The sequence below is a fragment of the Mauremys mutica genome, chromosome 1 (assembly GCF_020497125.1).
Source record: "Mauremys mutica isolate MM-2020 ecotype Southern chromosome 1, ASM2049712v1, whole genome shotgun sequence".
In the NCBI taxonomy this organism is placed as follows: Eukaryota; Metazoa; Chordata; order Testudines; family Geoemydidae; genus Mauremys; species Mauremys mutica.
In genome coordinates, this window is record NC_059072.1 from 247,193,012 (window position 1) to 247,218,734 (window position 25,723).

The 25,723-nt window shown below is 43.9% G+C and overlaps 1 protein-coding gene across 1 annotated transcript in view; it reads left to right on the forward strand.

Moving 5' to 3' along the window:
* Window positions 1-25,723, forward strand: part of NPAS2 (neuronal PAS domain protein 2) — a 158,410-nt gene that overhangs the window by 75,901 nt on the left and 56,786 nt on the right. Inside the window, exons 4-7 of the mRNA XM_045005967.1 lie at window positions 2,425-2,516; window positions 11,361-11,450; window positions 15,472-15,592; window positions 16,614-16,727. Of these exons, the coding sequence (XP_044861902.1) occupies window positions 2,425-2,516; window positions 11,361-11,450; window positions 15,472-15,592; window positions 16,614-16,727 (417 nt within the window). The remainder of the gene's footprint in view (window positions 1-2,424; window positions 2,517-11,360; window positions 11,451-15,471; window positions 15,593-16,613; window positions 16,728-25,723) is intronic.

The window sequence follows — 25,723 nt, forward strand, 5'->3', positions numbered from 1 at the left end:
AATTATAGTTAATCTGTTATTGCAGTGATGGTTCTCTTTTAATGAAATATTGCCATAGACAAGATGATTTCATGCAAGAGGGCATGATTGGGACATCTGAAAGTTTCATTATATCTGTTATTCTTTTACAGCTTCTTTGATAATTGTATATACCTATTTAAAATGTGACAGTAATGATATATCTTTCTTTTTAGCTGCCCAAGGCAAAGCAAAGGAAGATGTTAATGCACACTTTAAAAAATCAGCTAAAGAACAACCACACAGGAACTGAATAAGTGTAAATGGAGTAGCAGATAGCGCCAATAATTTACTCAAAAAAGGCATTTCACTTTCTTTTACCCGATCGTTCTCTGTTTAGTAAACAGCCTATGATTGTATATAGAGGTTGGACTGAATTGCTACTGGTTTTGTACTCTTTTAAAAAAAGAAAGAAAGAAAAAAAATACTTTTCAGACAAAAACCCATTATTTTAAAGTTTAAATCAATAGTAGATATGCAACATACTACAAAACAAGCAATACAGTTTAAAAACATTGCTTTATCCACACTGCATATGATAGTTTTATTTGTTGTATTCAATACTAATTCCTCTTACATTCAGCTTTCTAAACCAATAATTTAGTTATAACAGAAAAGCAGATCAATTTTCAGATTTCCTGTTCAATAAACAGTCTCTTTCTATTAATCCAAGGAAGCTTGCCAAAATTCAAATAATTCTTCCAGAAATTGATTTTTCAAATATGCCATTTTTTCCATGCTAGTATCTACTGTAAAAATTCTGCATTTTGCAGAGTACATAATAAAGAGCTGATTGGAGCTGATCCTTTTTTCCCCAGCCATCTGCTGATCATTCTGGGCCGGTAAAGCCACTGCATTGTGGTATCAAGACAACCCCAGCAATGCTGAAAAAGTTAATTTAGTGGGAAACAGACTGCTGCAGCTCCACTTATAAAAGCACTAGCCTGTGCTTGTGTGCGTGCTTTGGTTTACTTCCATGAGACACTTCACACAGACACTGTTACAGGTTTACTGCCTTTTAAATCATTCAGCTATTTTTATGTTTGTGATCAGTCTCTTGAAACAGAGATAGAATGTGGTGTTAAGTGCTCTATGAATGTTGATAGATGAGGTTAATCAGAGTAGAGTAGAGAGGCCACATTTACCCTCCACCGAACCCGTGGTGCTAGTGCTCAAGTGTACTTTTATTAGAGCAGGGTGAATACTGAACAGAATATTAGGCAAATATGTATAAAATTTTGAGAAATGAATCAAATAATTTATCTGACAAATACATTCTTACATTACTTAGCCACTGAGGTCCATAATGCACCAGTACTAATTAGAAATGTTATTTTAAATAAATTATTCAACAAATCTGATTCAACCCAGCGGTGGCTCCAGGCACCAGCACTCCAAGCACGTGCCTGGGGCGGCAAGCTGCGGGGGGCGGCCTGCTGGTCCCTGCGAGGGTGGCAGTCAGGCAGCCTTTGGCGGCTTGCTTGCAGGAGGTCCGCTGGTCCCGCGGATTTGGCGGCGGGTACGAGATTCAACCAGCTCTCATTTGGGTTCAGTCTTACCTACAAAGCCATGATTTATAAGTATCATACGCTTGCACTTCTCCAAGTGAAAATTTACACGGGACGAGTGCCCTAGGAGTGCTTATTGGAGGGTGCTTCCATGTGGCAGAACAGAATGCCACCATCAAAGCACCAGACAGGTTCACAGTCAGATTTTTATTTTAAAGGATAGGAGATTGCATTTTTCAACTGTTTTTTGTGAGTGAAGCTCTGGTTTGCTCCCCCATCCTCTGGCCTGCACTGCACTGTGGAGCTGGCTGGAGATTCTGTGAGGGGAGAAGGATGCTCCATCACAAGAGATGTTGTTGTAAATTGTACATTCCACCTGTGCACCAAGTAACTGAGGGAGCGATTGTGGTTTCTAAGGCACAGCCCTCCAGCTTCCTCAAGGATGCTTTTCACTGCCCCTACTCGGCATTGTGGCTGTAGGCCAAAATCTAGCCCTGTGTCATTCCCATCCTAAGTCTGAAACTCAGTAAACCGTAACTACATATTTGATGTATGCTAATCCTCATCCTGATTTTAATTTTGCTCAGGCCTTTTTTTTTTCCATTCAGTATTCACCTAGGTAATGCACTGATTGAAAACAATGGCCATTTGACTGCAAACTCCCATTGAAGACAATGGGGTTTGGCTGAATGAAAACTGAGTAAGGACCTCCGGACATGGCCCAGTGAGGATATTATCCATATTTTTGCACTGCATGCATGTCCCATGCTTGAAAATCTCTATTCATTTCAAGTTATACAAAATATTTACATCCCTTAGCAGCAATTTGTATACAGTTTTGCAAAATATACTTTTTCTTTGGATTTAAAAAAAACCTGTAATGTTGTTATTTGTTTAGAAGTCTCAGCACAGACAGAGATTTGTGAAATTCAAAAAGACTGGAAGCCTTCATTTCTCAGCAATGAAGAATTCACCCAGCTGATGTTGGAGGTAAAAATGCATGTAATTTTGCTATGGATGTGCACATTGTTCTAGAGCAACAATATGTCTGTGATCCCAAAAAGAGAAGAACTTTAGATTTTATTGTACTTGACCATAAAGCAGAGCCACCATGAAACAAAAAGACTTGAAACCAATACGGGGTTCCATTCCATGTTTGGACTCTGCAGTAACCAAAGTACTATAGTCAATAGAAATCCACTTTTTAAAAAATGCTACACACACATATTAAATGCAATACACCGCTACCTCGATATAACGCCACCCGATATAACACGAATTTGGACATAACGCAGTAAAGCAGTGCTCCGGGGTGGGGTGGGGCTGCGCGCTCCGGTGGATCAAAGCAAGTTCAATATAACACGGTTTCACCTATAACGCAGTAAGATTTTCTGGCTCCCAAGGACAGCGTTATATCGAGGCAGAAGTGTACATAAATAAATTCAAATTATGATTTACATTTTATTGCTACAAATATAAGATAGGGAAAGGGAAAGCTTGCCATATCTCTCCTTTTTTGTATATATATTATTATTATTTTATTTAACATTTATACTGCATTGGCACCTAAAGGTCATCCATGCCACAACCCTATTGTGCTAGGTATTATACAAACAGAGAAAATGACAGCCCCTATTGACTTGACACCATTAATACTGCCAGCGCAATCATTTCCAAAGTTCCTATCAAAGACATCTTTATTATGATAGGGAGCACAAGCACTTTGCAATTATATTCTATTAAATTACATTTAAATTATACCATAGGAGTTTCTAAAACTAGCAGAGATTTTTAGGGAAATGACTCAATGATGTTTGTGTAGGTTTGATATGAAATCCAAATGAGCTGCCAAAATGTAATTTTCTATCTTATAAATAACTACAGCTTTGTTAATTGTCTTTTCTGATACTAAAAATGTAAAGGTTATTTGGTTTTGGAGTGTAATAACATGTTTTCACTGCTTATTTGTTTTCTCTGCTGTGATTTATGGACGTTAGTATGAAGGAAAAAGTGTGAATGGACATGATTCACTGTCTGGGTGCAGGGAGATGCAAATAGTCAGCAGGAGCAACTATGCTGTGCTGGGAGTGGATAGCTGTAAATTCTCTCTGAGGCTCCACTATTTGGTCACCATTACCTTTAAGTTTTTCATGATAAGTTTTCTTCTTGTTAAATATTTAACTTCCCTTTCTGTTAATGCTCATGCTTTGAAGCAAATGGAAATAATTAACTAATAGTTTTGTTTGATACAGCTGTTAGTTTGCATCTATTGTATCTGTCTTAGGTTTTTCCATGGCACTCGTGAATGTTGCAGGCCAGTTTTTAAGAGACACTTCATTTGCACTTGCCTGGCATAATTGTAGATTCTCATTTCAGTGCATAATTGTAGATTCTCATTTCAGTGCATTCCAGGACTTTACACACATTACTCCCTTCACATTGAATTAAAAATATTCCCTTGGGGTAGAAACAAATGAATGGACAGATGACTTGGGTTCTTCTTCGAGTGCTTGTCCCTGTGGGTATTCCCTGTGGGTTGGAATGCACTCCGTGTGCCTGAGACCGGAAGATTTTTCAGTAGCAGTGTCCACCGGTCTGTGCCTGCACCCTACCCCACCTCCTGCTCTAAACTGAGGGTACAAGGGGTGCTGTAGACTGACCACCTCTCCAATTCCTTTCTACCAGTTGTGGTCTGAGAGGGAACCCCTCAGTGTTCGCAGCTTTTTGCTAGTGTTCCCACTCAAACTTTATTGTATTGTAATTAGGTTTTCTTTTTTCTTAGATACAGTGGATGCCACTTGATAGCAACCCTGATATCAACAACTTCCAGTTAATAGCAACATTTTGCCAGAAACTAATCCCATACCACACCATACCATACCATACCATCGACTTCAGTGTTAACAGGATTTGGATATTGACAGGGACATGCCACTTATTGAGAACTTCTTTTAGAAGAAAGGCCCTGACTGCAGGCAGGTTTGTGAGGCTGAAGCCAGGGAAGGAAGGGCTGGGACATGTCTTCCTTGGCTTCAGCCCCGCAAACCTGCCTGTGCTCAGAGACCACACAGAAGGCAAAGGGATGGGGGCCCCACATCTCCACCCAGTGGGGGAGCCCCTGCTGGAGTACTGATGCTGCAGGCTGCGTGGGGATGCTGTGGGCAGGGAAAGGGGCTGCAGTCCAGATGCCAGGGTTTTCAGCTGGGAGCTCGGAGAGCTGCGCATGGTACCTTTCTCTGCTGCTGCCCTGCCCTCAGCTTCCCCTCCTCCTGGAAAGCCCCAGCATCCGGGCTGCAGCCCCCTCTCTCCGCGGCTGTCGAGCCTGCAGGCAGGTTGGGGGCCGCAGCGAGGGAAGGCACGTCATTGCCAATATCTGATACCCCCCCCAGCTAGTGCACTCTGACCCTGAAAATGGTGGAGGAAAAGTACTTTGTCCCAGTGGGACAATGGGGTGGGACATTTGTGTTCCCACCCCATCCTGAACTCTGTAGTGGTCCAGGTCAGGGAGGCTTTAGCCAGGGTCCATGGGTGCAATTGCACCCTCAGAAATCAGAGCCGAACTCACTTGAATTTGGTACAGGACCTCTATCTCAGGTTTGGTCTAGCTGGGCCAACTTTGCATGAGTGGCATTGCAACCTGGTGTCTGGGGGCAAAGCAGCAGGTTGCAATGCCTGGAGTGAGAAACTGGGCCCAGCCCCATGGAACAGGAGCTCCTACTGTGGGGTGAGTGCAGGGTGGGTTCACTGCCCAGCCACCCTCTCCCTGGGGCAGCCCACCCCTCCTAACTGGGCTGGGATTAGGCTTGTGGAGCCAGGGCAGAAGGTGTTGCTGCAGGTGGTTGGTGCCACCATGGAAGTTCGGTACAGTGCTCCTATTGCAGGGTACCTTCACTCTGAGGCTATATTCGCTGCAGGTCCAGGCTGCCAACGAGCATAACAAACTGCTCCAACCTAGGCCCACCCCTTCAGACCAGGATGACAAGAGACTAGATCTCTTCAGTAGGAAAAACAAATTTCAGCCAGGCCACAATTCTGGGCCATCCTTGACTATGAGAAATTGTTGCCAGACCATCTCATCAAGTGTTGCTGGATGCAGCGGAGATGGTTTTTCATTCCATGGCGACTTCAGTCATCATGAGGTGCATGGCTGCAATCCTCGGGGTTCCCCAAGGAGGTCCAGGCAACAGTAGAAGATCTCCCCTTGTAGGGTAACAACCTGTTTAGTGAGAAAACAGATGAGCCATTTCATTCCCTTAAGAACTGTCACACACCACTCTGCTCCTTGGGGAACTGTACCCTGGCACCTTGGAGGAAATAGTCCCAGCTGCCTCCTCCATCCTGTTCATCCAAGGGTCTGTGAGCCTCCTTGGAAACATCAAAGGGTGCAAAGTATCAGGCAAATGCACCACCACCACCCTCTCTTTAGTCCCAGACTCCCACCAACAAAGGATGCTTGAGAATCACCAACAAGTCTTTGCACTGCCCTTTCTCTGCACTGCCCTTATCCCACACTCTTTGGGGGCTGCCTGGCCCCTTTCCTCCTGATATGGCATCACATCACGTTGGATAAACGGGTCCTCAATAGCTTCACTATCAAATTCCTGTCTTCCCTTCTCCAAAATCCCATTCCCTGTCCTTCAGGGACCCTTCTCACAAGAGGACTCACACACAGGAGGAGGACTCCCAAATCCAGCTAGATAGAGCCTGTGCCTCCTCAACTCAGGGAGAAGGGCTTTTACTCCAGATATTTCCTCATCTCCAAAAAGAAAGGGAGCTGGAGACCCATCCTACACCTCAGACAGCTGAATTTCTTCCTGTGCCCATTTGAGATTCAGGATGGCCACCTTGATCTTAATTATCCCCTCCCTACAGAAAGGCGACTGGTTTGCGGCCCTCAATTTGAATGATGCCTACTTTCTTATAGACATTCATCCAGGACACAGGAGATTCCTGTGCTCCACGCTGAGCCTCGAGCACTTTCAATTCAGATTTCTTCCCTTCGGCATCTCAACAGCCCAAAGAGGTTTCACAAAGGCACTTTCCGTGGTAGCAGCAAGTCTGAGTCTGTAAAACAGCCCAATATTTCCTTACCTTGATGATTGACTGCTCACAGGTCAGTCGTATCAGGAGGCGCAGATGGCGGTCCTCTCCTTATGCAATCACTTTTACTCCTTGGGACTTCAGGTAAATCTAGAAAGGTCCACTTCAGGCCCCACACAAGTTTTAGAATTTAACTGGGTGAATCTGAACTTGATTTTGGGCAAGGCTTACTTAAGTCAGGATACATTCCTCATGATGCGGGATCTCACCACCTAACTTTGACTCATCCCATAGATAGCAGTCCGATCCTGCCTGGTTCTTTCCAGGCCATATGAATTCCTGCATCTATGTTAGTGATTCTCATCCAGGAGTCTGGGGCCCCCTGGAGGACCACAAGTAGTTTTCAGGGAGTCTGCCAAGCAGGGCCGGCATTAGACTTGCAGGGCAGAAAGCCAAAGCCCCACCACCTGGGGCTGAAGTCTGGGGCCCTGAGACCCACCACCTGGGGCTGAAGCCTAAGCCTGAGCAACTTAGCTTCACGCAGCCTCCTGTGGCATGTGGCCCCAGGCAGTTGCTTTGCTTGCTACCCCCTAACGCTGGCCCTGGCTTTTATATGCAGAAAAACAGTTGTTGTGGCACAGTTGGGCCGTGGTTACAGCATGTTGCGGGCGGGCCTCAGAAAGAAAAAGGTTGAGAACCACTCATCTATGTGACATCCTTCGCAAGTCTGTACCTCTGGTGCCTTCAGGCATGTTTGTGGATGGTTTACACTCCAAGTAGGGACACCCTTGACAAATGAGTCATGCTTCCTCAGAACATCCTAATGTCATTCACTTGGTGGGAAATCAAAGACGCTGTCTGAATAGGGGTTCCTTTATTCCCCTACCACCAAAAAAGATATTAATTATGGGTGCCTCCATGCTTGACTGAGGAGTTAACCTGGATGACCATCTAGCCCAGGGCTCCTGCACTTTACAAGAAACCAAACAGCATAACAATCTTTTCAAGCTTTGGACAGTGCACAAAGCTTGCAAGAGGTTTCTTCCCTTCACCTGTATTGCACATGTTGAACTCATGTCAGACAACATGACTACAATATTTTATATAAACAAACAAGGAGGAGTGAAGTCTGCCCCACTCTGCACGGAAGCAGTCAAACTCTGGAACTGGTTCATCCGGCATCAGATCCTTGTCTCAGCAGTGCACCTACTGGCAGTAATGAACATCTTGGCAGACAGCCTCTGCAGGCTTTTTCCACAAAGATCATGAGTCGGAGATCCACCCTTTGGCCATGCAGTACTTCTTCTGGTAGTGGAGCTCGCTCCATCCTGGGACATCTTTGTGACCCAAGCAACCAAGAAAGTGTCTAGCATAATGCTCCTAAGCTGCCCACAGGCACAACTCCAGAGGGATTCCTTCTTATAGTGATTGGACCCACCAACGTATGCCTTCCCTGGTGTCCTGGGGAAGATCAAGCAGGTTGAGACAACAGTAATCCTGTTAGCACCTTGCTGGCCAAGACAACTTTGGTTCACCACCATCCCACAGGTGGCCTCTCGCCCGTGCATACACCTGCCACCAGAGCACAGGGAGGTGCCTAACAGACACTGCTACTGAAATATCTATTAGTCTTAGGCACAAGGAGCGCATGTGCACTCACAGAGAATACCCATTGGGATCACACATCTCGAAGAATTCCAGTTAGTACAAGATAAGTAGCTTTCCTTTTTTGCAGACTTTTCTTGTAGGGTAGTTACCAATAGAAGATAGCACTATGATTCTTCATGAGCCGGTGCTTAGTAGATATTGGGAGGTCCTGTTGAACTGCTTGCTCTCTCTCTCTCTCTCTCTCTGCTTGGTTACCCAAACAAGTCCTAACTTACTGATGTTGGGACAAGACTCTGTTTAAAAATATTCTTTGTCCAGCTATAAAACCTTGCTTTTTGCAAGCAATGGCTCAAAAACAAAACAAAACAAAACAAAGTGTATTTGACTGAAGTGAAGTGGCTGCTGTCTTGATAATGACCTGATCCTGCACCATTCTTGAGAGCATGAAAGCAGAAGCTGATAAAGTGGAACTTTGAAACAGTACACAGAAGATCAAGACTATGGAGATAGGAGAGAATGCTATCAACACTGGCAGATGTGAAATTGAAGGAGAAGAGTACGAAAGAGTTGATGACTTAGTCTATCTTGGAAGTACAATATCTGCCAAGGGCCAGCTCACTAAAGAAATGAAGGCAAGAAACAGTAAAACCAGAAGTTCATTTTCCTGTTTTTCAATCAGCTGGAAGAGTAAGATGTATCTTGCACACTACAAAGAGATTGTACAATGCTATTGTCCTTCCAACACTACTGTTCACACCTCAGAAATGTGGCAGATGTGGAAGCACACAACAGGAAGCTGAATGGATTCCACCATGTTGTTCAAGAAGAATCCTGGGAATTCATTGGAGAGATTCTGTGAACAATGTGGAAGTGTGATGCCCCTGGTTCAGCAGACTGTGGACTCAATAATTAGATAGATACTGCCACAGTGATTTCGTCATGTTATCATGCGACCCTGTGGCAGAAGCACAAGGTACATCTTAGATTGGATTCCACCTGGAGGGAAGAGAAGGGATGGAGGACAAAGAATGACCTATCACAGGAGGATTTAAAAGGATGCTGCCATCATGGGGACATCCTATGAAGGAATCAAACACCTTGCTCTGGACAGACAGTGATGGGAAAAATGGGTTGACTCATGTGCCAGTAGGCACAGGAGATTCTAAGTCTAAGTTTAAGCACCATGGGAATTTGGTTATTGATTTAGAAGAGAACAGTATTAATTTATATCTGTACAATTTTAATTTTTACAGCTGAATAACCTTTGATGAGAGAGACACCGTATTAATGTTAGACGGACTATTTTCAAATAAATAAAATAAAATGATATATGCATACGTTAATTTGATTTCCCCACAGAATTATAATGTGAGTTAATTTGTATGATTTGCATCAGATATTAAATAAAGACTTAATACAAAACACCTCACCATAGTAACAGGCATAACCCAGCTGCCCTGCAGTGCCACTGTTCTCCTTCCTGGGTTAATTGCTATAATGCTTTTAGAAAATATTTTAAATGTATGACAGAAAAATATTATCTGCACCTAAATTTAACAGAACCAGACTAACTATAAGAGCTAGTGAACATAGTCTTCCACTGAGGTATAAATTATTGACCTGATTGTCAAAGGTTTGGAGCACCTGAAGATCTCATTGATGTAAGCAGGCATGGGTGCTGAACACTTCTGGCAACCAAGACATATGTTTATTTATTGAAAAATATTGATTATTTTAAAAAATGTCTTGAATTATATGGGAATTCCTTAGAGGTGCCAGTTCACCCTGAGTTCTCATTGGAGTCAATGGGACGTAAAGGTACTGAGCATCTACCCCTAGACTGTCATGATTTGGAGGTCATGCAGTATAACATCATTAAAAGGTAATATTCCCTAGATTTGCAGTAAGATCTTGCATTTAACCTATGACCTCAATGTCACAGTAATCTGGCTTTTTGCAATACACCTGCACAGTGAACAGATCTCTCCAATAGCATATGTATGAGCCTTATTCTAATGCTTGTAACATTTGTGTTACTCCAATAATGATCATAGAATCATAGAAGATTAGGATTGGAAGAGACCTCAGGAGGTCATCTAGTCCAACCCGCTGCTCAAAGCAGGACCAACACCAACTAAATCATCCCAGCCAGGGCTTTGTCAAGCTGGGCCTTAAAAACCTCTAAGGATGGAAATTCCACCACCTCCCTAGGTGATTGGCACCAATATCAGAATTTAGATTGATTGATTTATGGATCAAGACCTGCTCCCACTGAAGTCAATGGGAGTTTTGCTATTGGCTCATCAACTTCAATGGGAGCAGGACTGGAGCTATGAATTTAATACTGTACTTGACCAAATATTCTAAGTGCTTCTTATTTGTTTGCTTCTCCTTGTTGGAGTAGTAGATGAGGCCTTGCTTTAGATACACTTAGAAGGTTTAGCTCAAGACGGAGTAGGCTGTTGATTTCAGATATGGCTATGAGCAAAATATTTTTACATGATAAAATATTTTAGGGTGATATTTTCTCCGATGCAGAGGGCTGGTACAAGGTTGGTGCCCCCACTTAAATCCCAGGGCTGGAGAATCTGCTGCTGTGTGGGATTTAAATAATGCTCAAGTGCTATATTGGCTCTCTGCACAAAGGTGAAGTGTACCACTAATGAATAATCTAATACCATGATCTTTAAAATAAGTCACTCAGTTAAACCTGAAGCTAAAGCTTATTTGATCATTTCTCTTGCTTTTATTTACATGAAAGCATAGTAATATACAATGTTACATTAATACAAACAGATTAATTTTGTGGGTAATTATTATTTGAGATAGCACTGCGTCCTTTCATGATGCTTTGATGTTTGCACAGAGCTAACTTTTTTAATAACTTCCAAGGATCCAGGCTTAGCCATTTTGCATTATTATTAATTTAAAAACTGATATTTGAAATATTCTTGTAAGCCTTTTGTTGTCTCAGCTAGTATATTTTGCTGAACTACAAAGAACACTGTATAAGTGAGATAAGACCGTGAAATCAGAGAATTACTGTTGTGCAATTTGAGATAATGTTCCTACAACCTACTAATAATGTAGTGGGGTGGTAAAAGGTTTTGATCAATGTACAATGAGAATTACTGATAAAAGCCCATACTACTGTTAAAGAACTCTCCACTTGTGCATTTCTCTTAGGCATTAGATGGCTTCATTATAGCAGTCACCACAGATGGAACCATTGTATATGTTTCTGACAGTATTACACCTCTACTTGGACATTTACCTGTGAGTAATTCTTGCACACTCTTTTGCAGATACAAATTATGGGTCAATCCTGTAAACATCAAAACCTGCATGTAGTGCTTATTCTTGTGAGTAGTAGTCCCATTGATTTCTATGAATATTCACTCTGGGGGCGGGATTGGGCCCCCAATTTATTTCTAGCATTGGTTAAAAAGGGGGGGAGATGAAAATGTGACTTTTTTCCCATCAAAATTAAAAAATTATAATTTTTTTAAATATCCAACCAGTGATCTTTGGGTTTTTTTAGTATGATTCATACACTTCAGTTCCCTGTTGCTGTGAAGCATTTAAAACTAGACAAGACAAAGCTCTGAAGGATATTCTGGTGTGGAGAGGAACAATATGACCTAACTTCTTTTCCATCTTTGCTTTCTAGGAAAAATATAAAATTGGTTTCTAGTCAAGGCTCAGATTTAGTCACAAGTATTTTTAGTAAAAGTCATGGACAGGTCATGGGCAATAAACAAAAAATAATGAGAAATACCCATGACTAAATCTTTTCCTGGGGCCTTGCTGCTCTGGAGGGCCCTGAGGTGCCACTGCTCTGGGAGGCACCTGCTCCGAGGCCTCTGGGGACTGCTCTACCAACAGCCTCCAGGGCCGCTGCTCCAGCCATCCCTGGGACTGCTGCTGCTCGGACAGTCCCTAGAGCTACCTCCAGGACTGATGCTGCTCGGGCCAGCCTCACCGGCCGCTGTAGCTGTGGAAGATAAGAAGGTCATGGAAAGTCATGGAATCCGTGACTTCTGCAACATCTGTGACTGAATCACAGCCTTACTTATAGTTGATGGGGAATAGCGCTGCTGGTGATGATGGCCTTCTGAGATGTGCACTGAAGGTCTGGTTCTACTCCATTGAAATAAAGGGCAAAACTCCTATTTACTTCAGTGGAATAGGATCAGATCCTGAACTGGTTGACTGATGTCACCAGGCTGCTGGGCTGTGAAGGTCTGCTGCTGGTCTGGTGCCTTCCAAAGGAAAGCAGGCCTTTTAAGGATTGTTCCCAGGGAGCTGGTAGTGGTGGAGCTGCTGCTCTATGTGGCTGTGTGTTGTGGGGGATTGGTTACTGTGTCTCATGTCCCAAAGACGTTCCTGTGCTATGCTGTGTCTAGCTTGAGGAGCAGAGAAGAAGAGTTGGGTTTTTTTCTGCTCCTGCTGGAGATACTGGACTGGGACAGATGGTATGATAATTAAGGCATTAATCCTCACTCATTTTTAGTAGTTCAGCCTCTATATAAATACACAGCCAGAAGCAACAGGAAGCACTTCTATTCCACTTGCTTTTTTTTTTTCCTTAGGAAAATTTTAATTATGTTTTTCGCTCATTTTGCCATTCAGCCAAATATGTTAAATATATTCCATCCAACAAAATATACCTAACATATTCCACTAAACTATAATACGGTGAGTAATTATTTTCTCCTTAGGTGAAACAATGTCATGAAATAAGGAGGACTGGTGGTAAACGTAGGAATATTGCTATGCAACAGTAACAAAGTAGCTCAAGCTAAAACCACCTACTTCATTTTTCTTTAGTCCTCCGCAGTGCAGGAGTTCAATAATCTTTCTGTCATTTGTGGGCAGAGAGATTGACTCTTGCTGTCCTACGGTCTGTTGGGTCCAATGATTTCCACAGAATTTCTTCAGTTTTCAAGGTTTTTCAGATGTTTGTCTCAGTGTTAAGGAAACGTTTTTCATTGCTTTCCCTTCTACTCTTAAATCCTACTGGAAACTAGGAATCCAATTCAGGAAAACATTCCTACTCAGGAAGGGCAAGTAAGTCAATGAGACTTAAACCCTATTTCAATAAGGACGTATTTAGGCAAGTACTTAAATACTTGCCTGAATTGGGATCTAAAACGGTAAACTGGTTATTCTTTCCTTGCCCTACTAGTATTTAGCATGATAACCTTGTCTGAAATCCAATCCCAAATATGGAAATGGATCATTATTATTTATATTGTGGTAGCTCCTAGGAGCTCTAGGTATGGATTTTGATTTTGATTTAGTTGGCGGATTGGGCCTGCTTTGAGCAGGGGGTTGGAGTAGATGACCTCCTGAGGTCTCTTCCAACCTTGATATTCTATGAGTCTATGACTTTATTGTGCTAGGCACTGTGTAAACACACAAAAAAAAGATGGGACACTCCCACCCTGCAGGGACCTAGAGCCCGGGCTCCAGCCCGAGCCTTGAAATCTACACAGCAGTGAAACAGCCCCGCATCCTGAGCCCCTCAAGCCTGAGTCAGCTGGCATGGGACAGCTGTGGGTTTTTCTTTGCTGTGTAGACATAGGCCTGGTCTACACTATGCGTTTAAACCGGTTTAAGGAGTGTAAAACCGATTTAACGCCACACCCGTCCACACTAAGGGGCCCTTTATATCGATATAAAGGGCTCTTTAAACCGGTTTCTGTACTCCTCCCTAACGAGAGGAGTAGCGCTAGTATCGGTATTACCATATCGGATTAGGGTTAGTGTGGCCGCAAATCGACGGTATTGGCCTCCGGGCGGTATCCCACAGTGCACCACTGACCGCTCTGGACAGGAATCTGAACTCGGATGCAGTGGCCAGGTAGACAGGAAAAGCCCCGCGAACTTTTGAATATTTCCTGTTTGCCCAGCATGGAGCTCCGATCAGCACGGGTGGCGATGCAGTCCGAAATCAAAATAAAAAAAGAGCTCCAGCATGGACCATGTGGATGTGATCGCAGTAAGGGCAGGCAAATCTGTTCTATCAGCGCTCCGTTACAGAAGACGAAATTCAAAATCATTTTTAAAAAAATCTCCACACAGACGCCATTGCTGGAGCTCTTTTTTTATTTTGATTTCGGACTTCATCGCCACCCGTTGCTTTCCCAGAGGAAGGAGTGACTGACGACATTTACCCAAAACCACCCGCGACAATGATTTTTGCCCCATCAGGCACTGGGATCTCAACCCGGAAATTCCAAGGGGCGGGGGAGGCTGCGGGAACTATGGGATAGCTATGGAATAGCTACCCACAGTGCAACGCTCCAGAAGTCGATGCTAGCCTCGGACCATGGACGCACACCACCGATTTAATGTGTTTAGTGTGGCCGCGCGCACTCGATTTTATACAATCTGTTTTGCTAAACCGGTTTATGTAAAATCGGAATAATCCCGTAGTGTAGACATACCCATAGAGTGTGGGCCAGACTATGCAGTTAAGCCAGTGGCCTATTGGTGGCAGTAGAGATTCCCACCAATCCTGAGGATGCACAATCCCTACCAAAGCTCCCCTATGAAGGGGAGTTCACATGCTGCACTGTCCCTGTGGATGGTGTAGCACTCTTCTACCGTTTGCTTGACCAGCTCTAGCTGGGACATAGGCAGGGGCAAAGCCATGGACCCACCTTTTCCCTGCCTCCCTTTACTGGTTTGTGCTCCTGCAGGCAGTAAGAGGAGGCAGTCACTGCACATCCCAAAGCTCAGAAACTGCAATTGTGGCTGTGCTTTGCAGGTGGGAAAGTTCACTACACCCTCTCTTCCCTAGTCTATCCCTATATGAGCAGCAGGGACTTCCTTTGGAATGGGTTACTTTTAGAGGTTTAATTCTAATGAAGAAAACTCAAGCTTAGGGGAACTTCACAAGTGTCAATGGAGTTACATCAGAGATGGATTTGGCCCAGTGTGTACTACTTTTGTTCAGTATAATATCTGATGATGATGATACAGAGCACAATTTTAAGAAGTGTCTGCCTAACTTGTGTACCCACTTACCTATTTTAGACCAGAACAACAGCCCATGGAAGTCCACAGGAACATTCCCACTGACTTCCATGGGCTTTGGATCTGACACTTTGTATATTTAAGTGTCTATGGGCATGGAAAGTTTAAACAGCTGCTTATGAAAATTGGGCCCTCTGTTTGGTTTCGCAAATAAAATTCAGTCCCAATTGCGGAAAATGGCAGGTTGGTGGAGAATGAGAATTCCACTCTTTTTTTGTTTTGATCATTTGTACTTTCTTTCTTTTCTTTGCAGTGTGACATCATGGATCAGAATTTGTTAAATTTCCTCCCAGAACAGGAACATTCAGAAGTTTATAAAATATTATCTTCTCGTATGCTTCTGGCAGATTCTGCTTCATCAGATTCCCTAAAGAGTATGTTTTGTTTTATCATTCCCACTAAACAAAAAGCATGGGAGAGAGAAAATTTCTCTCTTTTGAGGGTGGAGTCTCTGTATGATATATGTCAGTATGAATATTTTGCATCTTTAGATATATTTTCATTCATTTTGAAACAAATGTTGCCACCAGGAATGATGCTTCTGTTCAATTTCAAACTAGATTCATTGCATTTATTTACTAAAGCAAGACTGCTTGCAGTTATGTTAATTATAAAATATCGTGTCTTAGAGGAGAGCTAAGGAAAACAGGTTTGACCATGGAAATTTAGAAAAGTTCAGTGGAAACAAATCACATCTTAATTGACGTTTCAACCTAGTACAGTTATATTCTGTCCATAGATGCTCTAGTGATGCACACCTATGTTTTACATTACACTTGAAATATGTGTAAATTATTCAGAATTTATTTTATCATTTAATTTTTTTTTCATAAATAATCCTTTCACATACTTCATCTAAATTAGCTCTAAGAGTGGGGGAGGCAAAAAATATGGAACACATGACAATAGAATCTACACAATTTTTTTAAAATCTACTATATAGAAAACCTTCTGCTATTCCAATGTTAATTTTAAAAGAAATTGACAGTTTTCCCCCCAAACAGAAGACATAACAAATCTGTGAATTATGGAAAGAAAAACCTAAATAAATAAGGGTTTTAAATTAAGGGCCTGATTCTGCACTCCATTATACCAGGTTTATGGCAGTGTAATTCCTTTAATAAAATTGGCGTAATGGAGTGGAGAGTCAGGCCCTAATTCTGCAAATCAGCCATGAGAAAAAAATCTGATGGAGTGTTGAACATTCTGGATTTACTTAGGGGTTCTTTTCACGGAGGCTTCAATCCTGCAATTAGCGTGCTGGTGGACTGCGCTCAGTGGGGCTCTGAGTGAATGTAGTCATACACTACTAGTTGCAGGATTGGGAACAAATTTTCCACTCGTGTTTAGTTTAAATAGCCTATTTATTTATTTCTCCTTTTTCTAACAATCCAGCTGACAACGATTTAGAGTTTTACTGTCATCTTCTGAGAGGAAGTTTGAACCCGAAGGAATTTCCAACATATGAATACATAAAATTTGTAGGAAATTTTCGGTCTTACAGCAATGGTAAGCCTTGACTTTTGTGTGAATGAATGTTACTAAACATTTTATTTGTGCAAAAATATATGTGGTTACGTAGAACAGACAGACTTTAACTGAAAGGGTTATTTCTAATGTTATGGGGTAAATTTTAGTTCACATGGAAGTTAGCAACTGATTAGTAACTGCCAGATGTATATTTGTAAAGTCAGTAGCTGTGTAAACTCTCCCTGTCAATGCACTTCACTTCTAGATTGTGACCCCAGTTGTCCTGTTCTGGGTATTGTGATAAACTCAGGACAGACAGCTGCAAGGGAGCGGTAGGAGCCAGTCCCAGAGGGTTAAAAGGCCCTCCTCCTTATCAACTGAGAAGCAACTACAGGGCAATCAGGTTCAGCTGAGAAAGGGTTACCAAGGTAGCAAATTAGAATCAGCTGAGGGGGAGCTACCTGAGGGTAATTAGGATCAGCTGATTCCAACTTGGGGCTGCCTGAGACCTTTTTAAACCCCTCCCTGGGAGGAAGGGTGGGGGAGAGCAGAGAGAGAAGGAGCCCTGCTGCCAGGAGTGCTGGAGCAGCAAGACAGTGAGCCTTACCAGGAGGAGAGAGTACTCTCTCCCACAAGGGAGTAAAAATACTTTAAAAAGGACTGGTGGAGAGACGGGGAGCAGACTTCCCCTGTGTCCTAAGGGGGACAGCGTTGCCCAAGCCTGTCTCACCAGGGCTAAAAGCAGCAGAAGCTGGGGAGACTGAGAAGGTGCCTTGCCACAGTATCTGCTACCTTTGTCCAATGGTGAAAGGCTTGGGAACAGTTTGATTACATTGACTAACACTAACAATGGATAAAATTAAGATCCCTAAGCTCACTTTCACCTCTGAAAATTTGACTCCTGGCAGGCTCCATTGCTGAAAAAAACTACTGAACCTTCCCCTTCACCACCTCTCCAGGGAATTGTTGTTAAATGTTGTAGCACTTCATGACAAAGCGTATGATATTGTAGGCTCCCACGAAATCCCAGCCATGTTGTTAGATTTGCTCCTTGTGCCATTGTGGCCACTAAAGCATTTAGACTGGATCCTTTGAAGTGCCAAGCAGGCTCAACTCCCATTGACTTCAGTGGTGGTTGGGGTACTGAGTACCTCAAAGGAGCAGATCTATGAATCCCAAACTGTTCAGTTTTGCATTCCGTCCCCAGTACCCTGTACTTATAGAATAAGAAGGGCAGAATTAAATTCAGCAAAAACCTTAATAATTCGGACTGAGGAGATAATTTTTCAAGGGCTGAAGAATAATATGTATGTAATGTGTTTTAACAAATAGGTTGCTATACAGCTATTCAGAGACAGAAAAGAAACACTTCTTTATTACTTCTTCTTCCCCTGCCCTGCAGAGTTGCCTTAGATATTTTGTCTGAATTCCAAAGAATAGTATTTCAGAAGTTGCTGTTATTGTTCCAAATGGGTCATCCTCTGCAAAAATTCCTCACTATGCTTTCCAAAAGCCACACACCACATTATGAAAAGCTTTCCTGCCCCATTTAACTTTCTGGTCTTGATCCGTATGACTAAAACAGAAGTGCACATACAGCATGGTAAAATGTATTTCTTACTTAGTTACATGTGATTTGTGGGTTTATTCATATAAAAACATAAAACTGCCTTTCTGTTTTCTATATTTATTCTCTTTACTGTGCTGAATGACATGAAATTTAGCAGAATGACATACACACAAACTGAGCTGTGTAGCTTTCTAGAACAGAAGCTTGATTTCCAGTGATGACCCATAAGGATACATTTCTTTCTTAGAGAGTTTTTGATCAATCGGTCTACCGAGATTCTCAACTTTTCTCCATTCATGATCCTAAAACTGCCCTCGATTTTCCTACCATGACACCATATATCAGTCCACAGACATAGCTCTTTAATAAGGGGCAGTTGCTATTGTTCAGAAAAACAACTTTTTAAAAGTCTGTCCCTGGAAAATTCTCCCCTAGTTTAGTGTATTAAAAGGTTCTCTCTAAGGGCCTGATTTGATGTCCATTAAGGTCAACGGGGGTATCTCCATAGACAGGGGCGGCTCTACAAATTTGGCCGCCCCAAGCAGTCATGCCCGGGAGGCGCCCCCGAGCCGCGGGAGCAGCGGACCTCCCGCGGGCATGACTGCGGAGGGTCCGCTGGTCGCGCGGCTCGGCTGGACCTCCCGCAGCTGCGGGCGGTTCGCTGGTCCGGCGGCTCCGGTTGAGCTGCCGCAGTCATGCCTGCGGGAGGTCCACTGGAGCCGCCGGCCGAGCGTCCCCTCCGCAGTCATGCCTGCGGCAGGTCCGCTGCTCCCGGGGCTCCGGTGGACCCCTCCCGCAGGCATGACTGCGGCAGATCCGCCGGACCCGCCTGCCGCCCCCCCAGGAAAGGGCCGCCCCAGGCGGGTGCTTGCCCCGCTGGGCTCTGGAGCCGGCCCTGTCCATAGATGTCCATTGGCATTGACTCAGACTTCAAATGCACTGATGTATAGCTTTCATATGTTGGCAGGTATTGTTTTGTGCTTTAATTCATTTTTGTTCTTCCTCTTTCTTTTCCTTCTGACCTAGCTAAAATTTAAATCCAGGAAGGTTCCAGCATTAAAAAACTCCAGAACTTTCCCCTTCACCTTTCATGGCCCCTTTTTCTAAATCTCTCCCTCCGTTCTTCTCCCTTTCATCCTCTCATCTGTCTCAGACCCTTCTGGTTGATAGGTGGAGTTTTGCCTCTCTCTGTCTCCACGTGGTGAGATTTCATCTCTCGGAATCTTTCTTTTTTTTCCATATGGCAGAGATGTGGGATCGGGAAAATGCCACGCACCTACTTCAAACTATGGGATCAGTGGTGATTGGGAAGCAGGAGAGCACAGGTTGGAGAAAATAGGAATGGCCCTATCTCCTCCAGAGAATCTGTTGACCTATTGATGAGCTGGAGGAGGTGGGAAGATGATTGATCTCTTGCTTTTCCCTTTAACAGATTTAAACCTTAGCCTGGGTCCTTAGGAGTCTGTTTTTCTTGTTTCAGCAGCCCTGCCTCACCTCCCCTTAACTGTGAGTTTGGAGCTGTGTTTAGCAGATGCTGTGATTCTGACTGATTGCCTGTTTTAGGGAATCACCAGGGAATTTCTTAGTTCCATTGGGACCAAATTGACAGAGGCCTGATGGGATTTTTGCCTTCCTCACAGCTTCCTGGAGGCACAGTTAGGTTAAATAGGTATAGAATTTAGTAATTACAGATGCCGCCCCCCGCCCCCCGAGGTGCTGGTAATACTTGATAGGGTTGTTAGTTCGTCATAGGTTTCTAGGGTGGTTAAAAAGCTAAATGGGCCAGTTCCCAGAAGTAAAAGACCTGGGAGTTTGCTGATGGGATAGGGGTGCTGTGGTGTTTGTGGACCAAGGTTCCCCTTTTAGTACCTTGTATCCCCATCACAGGGATGTGGGCTTGTGTATATGCGAAAGGATTCAGAAGAGGAAGCTGAGACATAGGAGTAGGCTGAGGAGAGTCTACCCCAAGTCATGGGTTGTATGGTAGGAGCCCTGTAGCCTCCGCACTGGAACCACTTAAAATGCCTGATATGTGAGAGTATAGGTGACAGGTGGGTAGCTTCCCCTCCCACCCCCCCCCCCCCCCCCCCCATGCCAAGTTTAATAAAGTTTTGGCTGCTTAAAATCCATCCAGTGTCTGTTCTCATTCACTGACATCTGTGTCAAGGGGAGAACTGCAGCATTTTCTCCTTGATTTTGGTTGGCCTCTGAGTTGTTGGAGGGCACAGCAGCTTCAGTGCCATTGAGTTTTTGGTGTGAACAAAAGTGTGCTGGGTTTCCTGCTGTGCTCCATGGGAGAGGGCTCAGTCAGGCAGGAGTGGTGCTCCCAAGATTCAGGCTCTAGTGCTTGGCAAAACTCTTTTCTGTTCCTTCAAGCTGTTACTTCCCTGGTACAGAGGGAGCTGTATGTGATTACCAGATGAAAATGGTAGAATTATCAATAGTAATACAGAAAAGGCTGAAGTGTTCAATACATATTTCTATTCTGTATTTGGGAAGAAAATAGGCGATGTAGTGTCATATGATGGTGATAACACTCTTTCCATTCCACTAGTATCTCAGAAGGATGTTAAACAGCAGCTGCAACAATGAAACATTTTTAAATAAGCAGGTAACTTGCATCCAAGAGTTTTAAAAGAGTTGGCTGATTAGCTCGCTAGACCATTAATGTTGATTTTCAATATGGCTTGGAGCACGGGAAAGTTCCAGAAGACTTGAATAAAACTAATGTTGTGCCCATATTTAAAAGGGGCAAACAGGATGACCAAGGCCTGTCAGTATGACATTGATCTCAGGCAAAATAATGGAGTGACTGATACGGGACTCTATTAATAAAGAATTAAAGGAGAATAGAATAATTAATGCGAGTCAACATGGGTCAGTGACTTGAAAGAAAACATAAAATCATCACTGATAAAGTTTGCAAAGGATACAAAAATTGGGAAAGTGGTAAATAATGAAGAGGACAGGACACTGATTCAAAGTGATCTGGATCGCTTGGTAAACTGGGCGCAAGCAAATATGTTTTAATGGGGCTAAATGTAAATGAGTATATTAGGAACAAACAATGTAGGCCATACTCACCGGATGGGGGATTCTATCCTGGGAAGCAGTGACTCTGAAAGAAATTATGCTGGATAATCAGCTGAACATGAGCTCCCAGTGCAACTTTGTGGCCAAAAGGGCTAATGTGATCCTTCAATGCCTGCAAAGGGGAATCTCGAGTAGGAGTAGAGAGTTTATTACTAGCGTCGACTTCTGGAGCATTGCACTGTAGGTAGCTGTGAGTTGCTATCCCACAGTTCCCGCAGTCTCTGCTGCCCATTGAGATTCTGGGTTGAGATCCCAATGCCTGATGGGGCAAAAACAGTGTCGCGGGTGGTTCTGGGTACATGTCGTCAGGCCGCCCTCTCCCTCCCTCCATGAAAGCAACGGCAGACAATCATTTCACACCTTTTTTCCTGGGTTACCTGAGCAGACGCCATACCACGGCAAGCATGGAGCCCGCTCAGCTCACCGTCACCGTACGTCTCCTGGGTGCTGGCAAATGTGGGACTGCATTGGTACACAGCAGCAGCTCATTGCCTTTTGGCAGCAGATGGTGCATTACGATTGGTAGCCATCATCGTCATATTCCTGGGTGCTCTTTTAGCTGACCTTGGTGAGATCAGTCAGGGGCACCTGGACAGACATGGGAGTGACCCAGCCAGGTCATTCCCATCTTCTGCCGAGCACCCAGGAGATGACGATGGCTAGCAGTCGTACTGCACCATCTTCTGGCAAGCAGCCAGGAGATGATGATGGCTAGCAATCGTAATGCAGTATCTTCTGCCGAGCACCCAAGAGATGATGATGGGTTGCAGTCGTACTGCACCGTCTGCTGCCAGCCTAAGATGTAAAAGATAGATGGATCAAAACAAGAAATTGACCCGATTTGTTTTGTGAAATCAACGGCCTGCTAAACCCAGGATTTTGAGTTCAATCTTTGAGGGGGCCATTCTGTGTGACAGTTGTTTGTGTTTCTCCTTGATGCAAAGCCACCCCTTTTGTTGAAATTCCCTGTAAACCATGTCATCAGTCATCCCTCCCTCCATCAGAGCAATGGCAGACAATTGTTTTGCACAAAACAAGGCGACGAGGCGACAGCAGTGCAGTGATGAGAGGGACATGGTCATAGACTTCTCACAAAGTATGGGCCGGGCAATGTGCCCCGGCAATGTGCACATCATGCTGATGAGCTCTGCATGAGCTCTGCAAACATGCTGGCCAAACAGGAAATGAAATTCAAAAGTTTGTGGGCCTTTTCCTGTCTACCTGGCCAGTACATATGAGTTGAGAGTGCTGTCCAGAGTGGTCACAATGGAGCACTCTAGGATAGCTCCCGGAGGCCAATACCCTTGAATTGCATCCACACTATCCCAAATTAGACCCGGTAAGGCCAATTTCAGTGCTAATCCCCTCGTCGGAGGTGGAGTAAAGAAATTGATTTAAAGAGCCCTTTAAGTTGAAAAAAAGGGCTTCATCGTGTGGATGAGTCCAGGCTTAAATCGAGGTAACACTGCTAAATTCGACCTAAAGTCATAGTGTAGACCAGGCCAATGAAACGGTAGGCCGTGCTGTTTGGTTGGTGCTGTTCCCTCAGCCCTGCAAGAGCAGGAGTGTAAAGGAAACACAACAGCTTCAGTGACCCACTCAGATTGCTCTGTAGCTCACCATGGGGTTGAGACCTGCTGGTCTAATGATTAATTATTCTTTTTTCCATTAAATAAATACCAGTTTTCCAGCCAATTTCCCTTTTTCTGCCAACCACACGTTGGCATCTCAGCAGAGTGCGACGTCAGCAATCCTGGACAAAATGTCCAGGATAGAAGGGTGTGAGGAGTGGGAGAGGAGAGAGATTCCAAAGACTTGCATTGTGGTACTCTTCCACTGGCCCCAGAATCTGCCTTTGAAAGTTGTTCTTGAAGGAAAAAATAATTAAGCTATGAATAGGAAAACAATTAGCCAAGTACACTGGGAAGGAAGAAGAAAAAATGAAGCTTAATTAGCAAAGATAATTCCTCATGAATGCATGCAAGAATGTTTTTCCTTGTAGCATTTCACAGCAGTGAACATGTTTTTACGCATGGGGACTTGGTTCAGGATGTTCTTCCTTTAGTAAAGATCTCTCGTTTTTTTAGTTGTTTGATGCCATTTCTGACCTAAGTTTTTAGCAACTTGTTTTGACTCTTTCTGGGAAATATTCACTGAATGTACTCTGACCTCATGTTTCCAATACATTAATATGAGTTCCCCTTCAGCTTATTTCGTGCAGGCTGTATCTGATCAGAATATGTAATTGTTTGTGTAATGTCAGACACATCCATGATAGGAACAGTCAGTCTAACAATTCTTCTCCATGTTTCCTTTTCATTTAACCTTCATTAAAGTTTGGAAGTTTCACTAGGTCCATGTTGCCTCACATACTTTTATTCAAAACTTTCTTTAATAAGTCACTAATTTTCTTTCATGTGACCTTCCCTGAAGTATCTGCTCATTAACCTCAAAGGTGCATTTATTATTTTTAATTATTTATATTACAATAGTGTGTAATACCCCAACTGAGATGAAAGCCCCATTGCACTGGGCACTGTACAATCACACATCTGATTCCCAGTCCAATGCCATATACACTAGACCATGCTGCGTCCCTAGGAAATATGTTTTGTCTTAGAGCAGCATGTAAAGATGGACTTTAGTAATCTAATTCTGAAGGTTGAGATATTTGAAGCCAACTAGAGGTTTTACTCACACAACCCTCACTAATTTCAGTGGCATGTCTAGCTAAATCCCCTAGTCTGCTCTGAAAGTCTCAGCCATGGTGTTTTGTTTTTTTGGTACCTTGGAGATGCTGCAGAGACCCTTCCATATAATACAGTGCAAACACCTTGCATGCAGCAGGCTGATTGTTTGACAATTATTTTCATTTTTCAGTGAGCCAGATCATACACCCATGGCTCCACCCATGTAACTGTCCTCTGCTCATTGAACATCCCTCCTACACGCAGAAGGAAGGCTCAAGACACCTTCTTAGCACCTTGTCCCCACCCCTATGCCCAGACTGAGTGGAGGGGGCTTTGCGAGGTCTGGAGTCCATGCAGCAGGGAAGGGAGGGAGGTAGGACGGAGATGCTTATGGGTCAGTGGAAATTACCCAGAAAAGTTAACATAGCCAAAGGCACGTATTCACTTTTCTACAGATCCCCTTACCCCAGGGCCTCAAGGACTAGTCACAGCCAGGGGGGATCCCTAGCAGCATAGCTGTAATGGAGCTGGGCTGACAGAGAGGAAATGGGGTGCAGGGAGCCAGAACTGTAACACAGGAACACTAGGTTTGGAAGCAGGTTCCATGGCTTTGACCACGGAGAGCCAAACCCTGATCCCTGATGATGTGCTGTGAGGAAATCTCCGTGACTATGTCTTCACTGCAGAGTTAATTTAGCTACAATGGAGTTACTTCCTCTCAAATTAGCCTCGCTTGAGTGAGAGTGACCTCACTGTCTGAGCAGCACAGAGTGATTGTGTTGACAGCTGACAAATTGCGCTAACTTAAGCTGTTGCCTGTCTCCTCTGACGTGCCAGACACTTCAAGTTAAAAACACTAACATGCTTGAGTTAAGCGTTTGTGTGTGTGTGGATGAGACTCGAGTTAGGGGCAACACTCAAGTGGTAACTCGAGTTAACTCTGCAGTGAAGACAAGCATTATAAGGAAGTGCTTCTGAGCATAGACATTGACTCCATGGGTGCTCCAGGGCTGGAGCACCCTCAGGGAAAAATTGGTGGGTGCTCAGCACACACCTGTAACTCCTTGCCCCGCCCCTCTGCCCCAGCTCACCTCACCTCTGCCTCTGCTCCGCCTCCTCCCCTGAGCACGTTACTGCATCCTGCTTCTCCCCCCTCTCTCCCAGCGCTTATGCCGCGAAACAGCTGTTTCGCGTGGCAAGCCTGGGAGGGAGGGGGGAGGAGGAGGAATGCGGCGCGCTCGGGGGAGGAGCTGGGGCAGGGATTTGGGGAGGGGTCCAATAGGGGCAGGGAGAGGCAGAGTTAGGGCGGGGACTTTGGGGCAGGGGTGGAATTGGGGTGGAGCCAGAGGTGTGAGCACCCACCGGTGCAGAAAAAAATTGGCACCTGTGCTTTTGAGTCTACTGTTTCTCCAGATTAGCTCTTTAAATGTTAACAGGCTTCAATGACAAAAGATTTTAAAAATACTTTAGGATTTCCGGGAGCCAGCAAGGGAAGATAGCTACCTAGGCTTGGAGCTCCTGCTTGACACACTTAAAATCTGCCAACATCCGCTATACTAAGGCTACAGTTTTTAATCTCTGCACCTTTTACTCATCCCACACACACACACCTTCTACATACTAACCAATTATTTTTTAGTAATAGGTGGTTTGGTGAGCTCTGTTATTAACAATGAAATAAA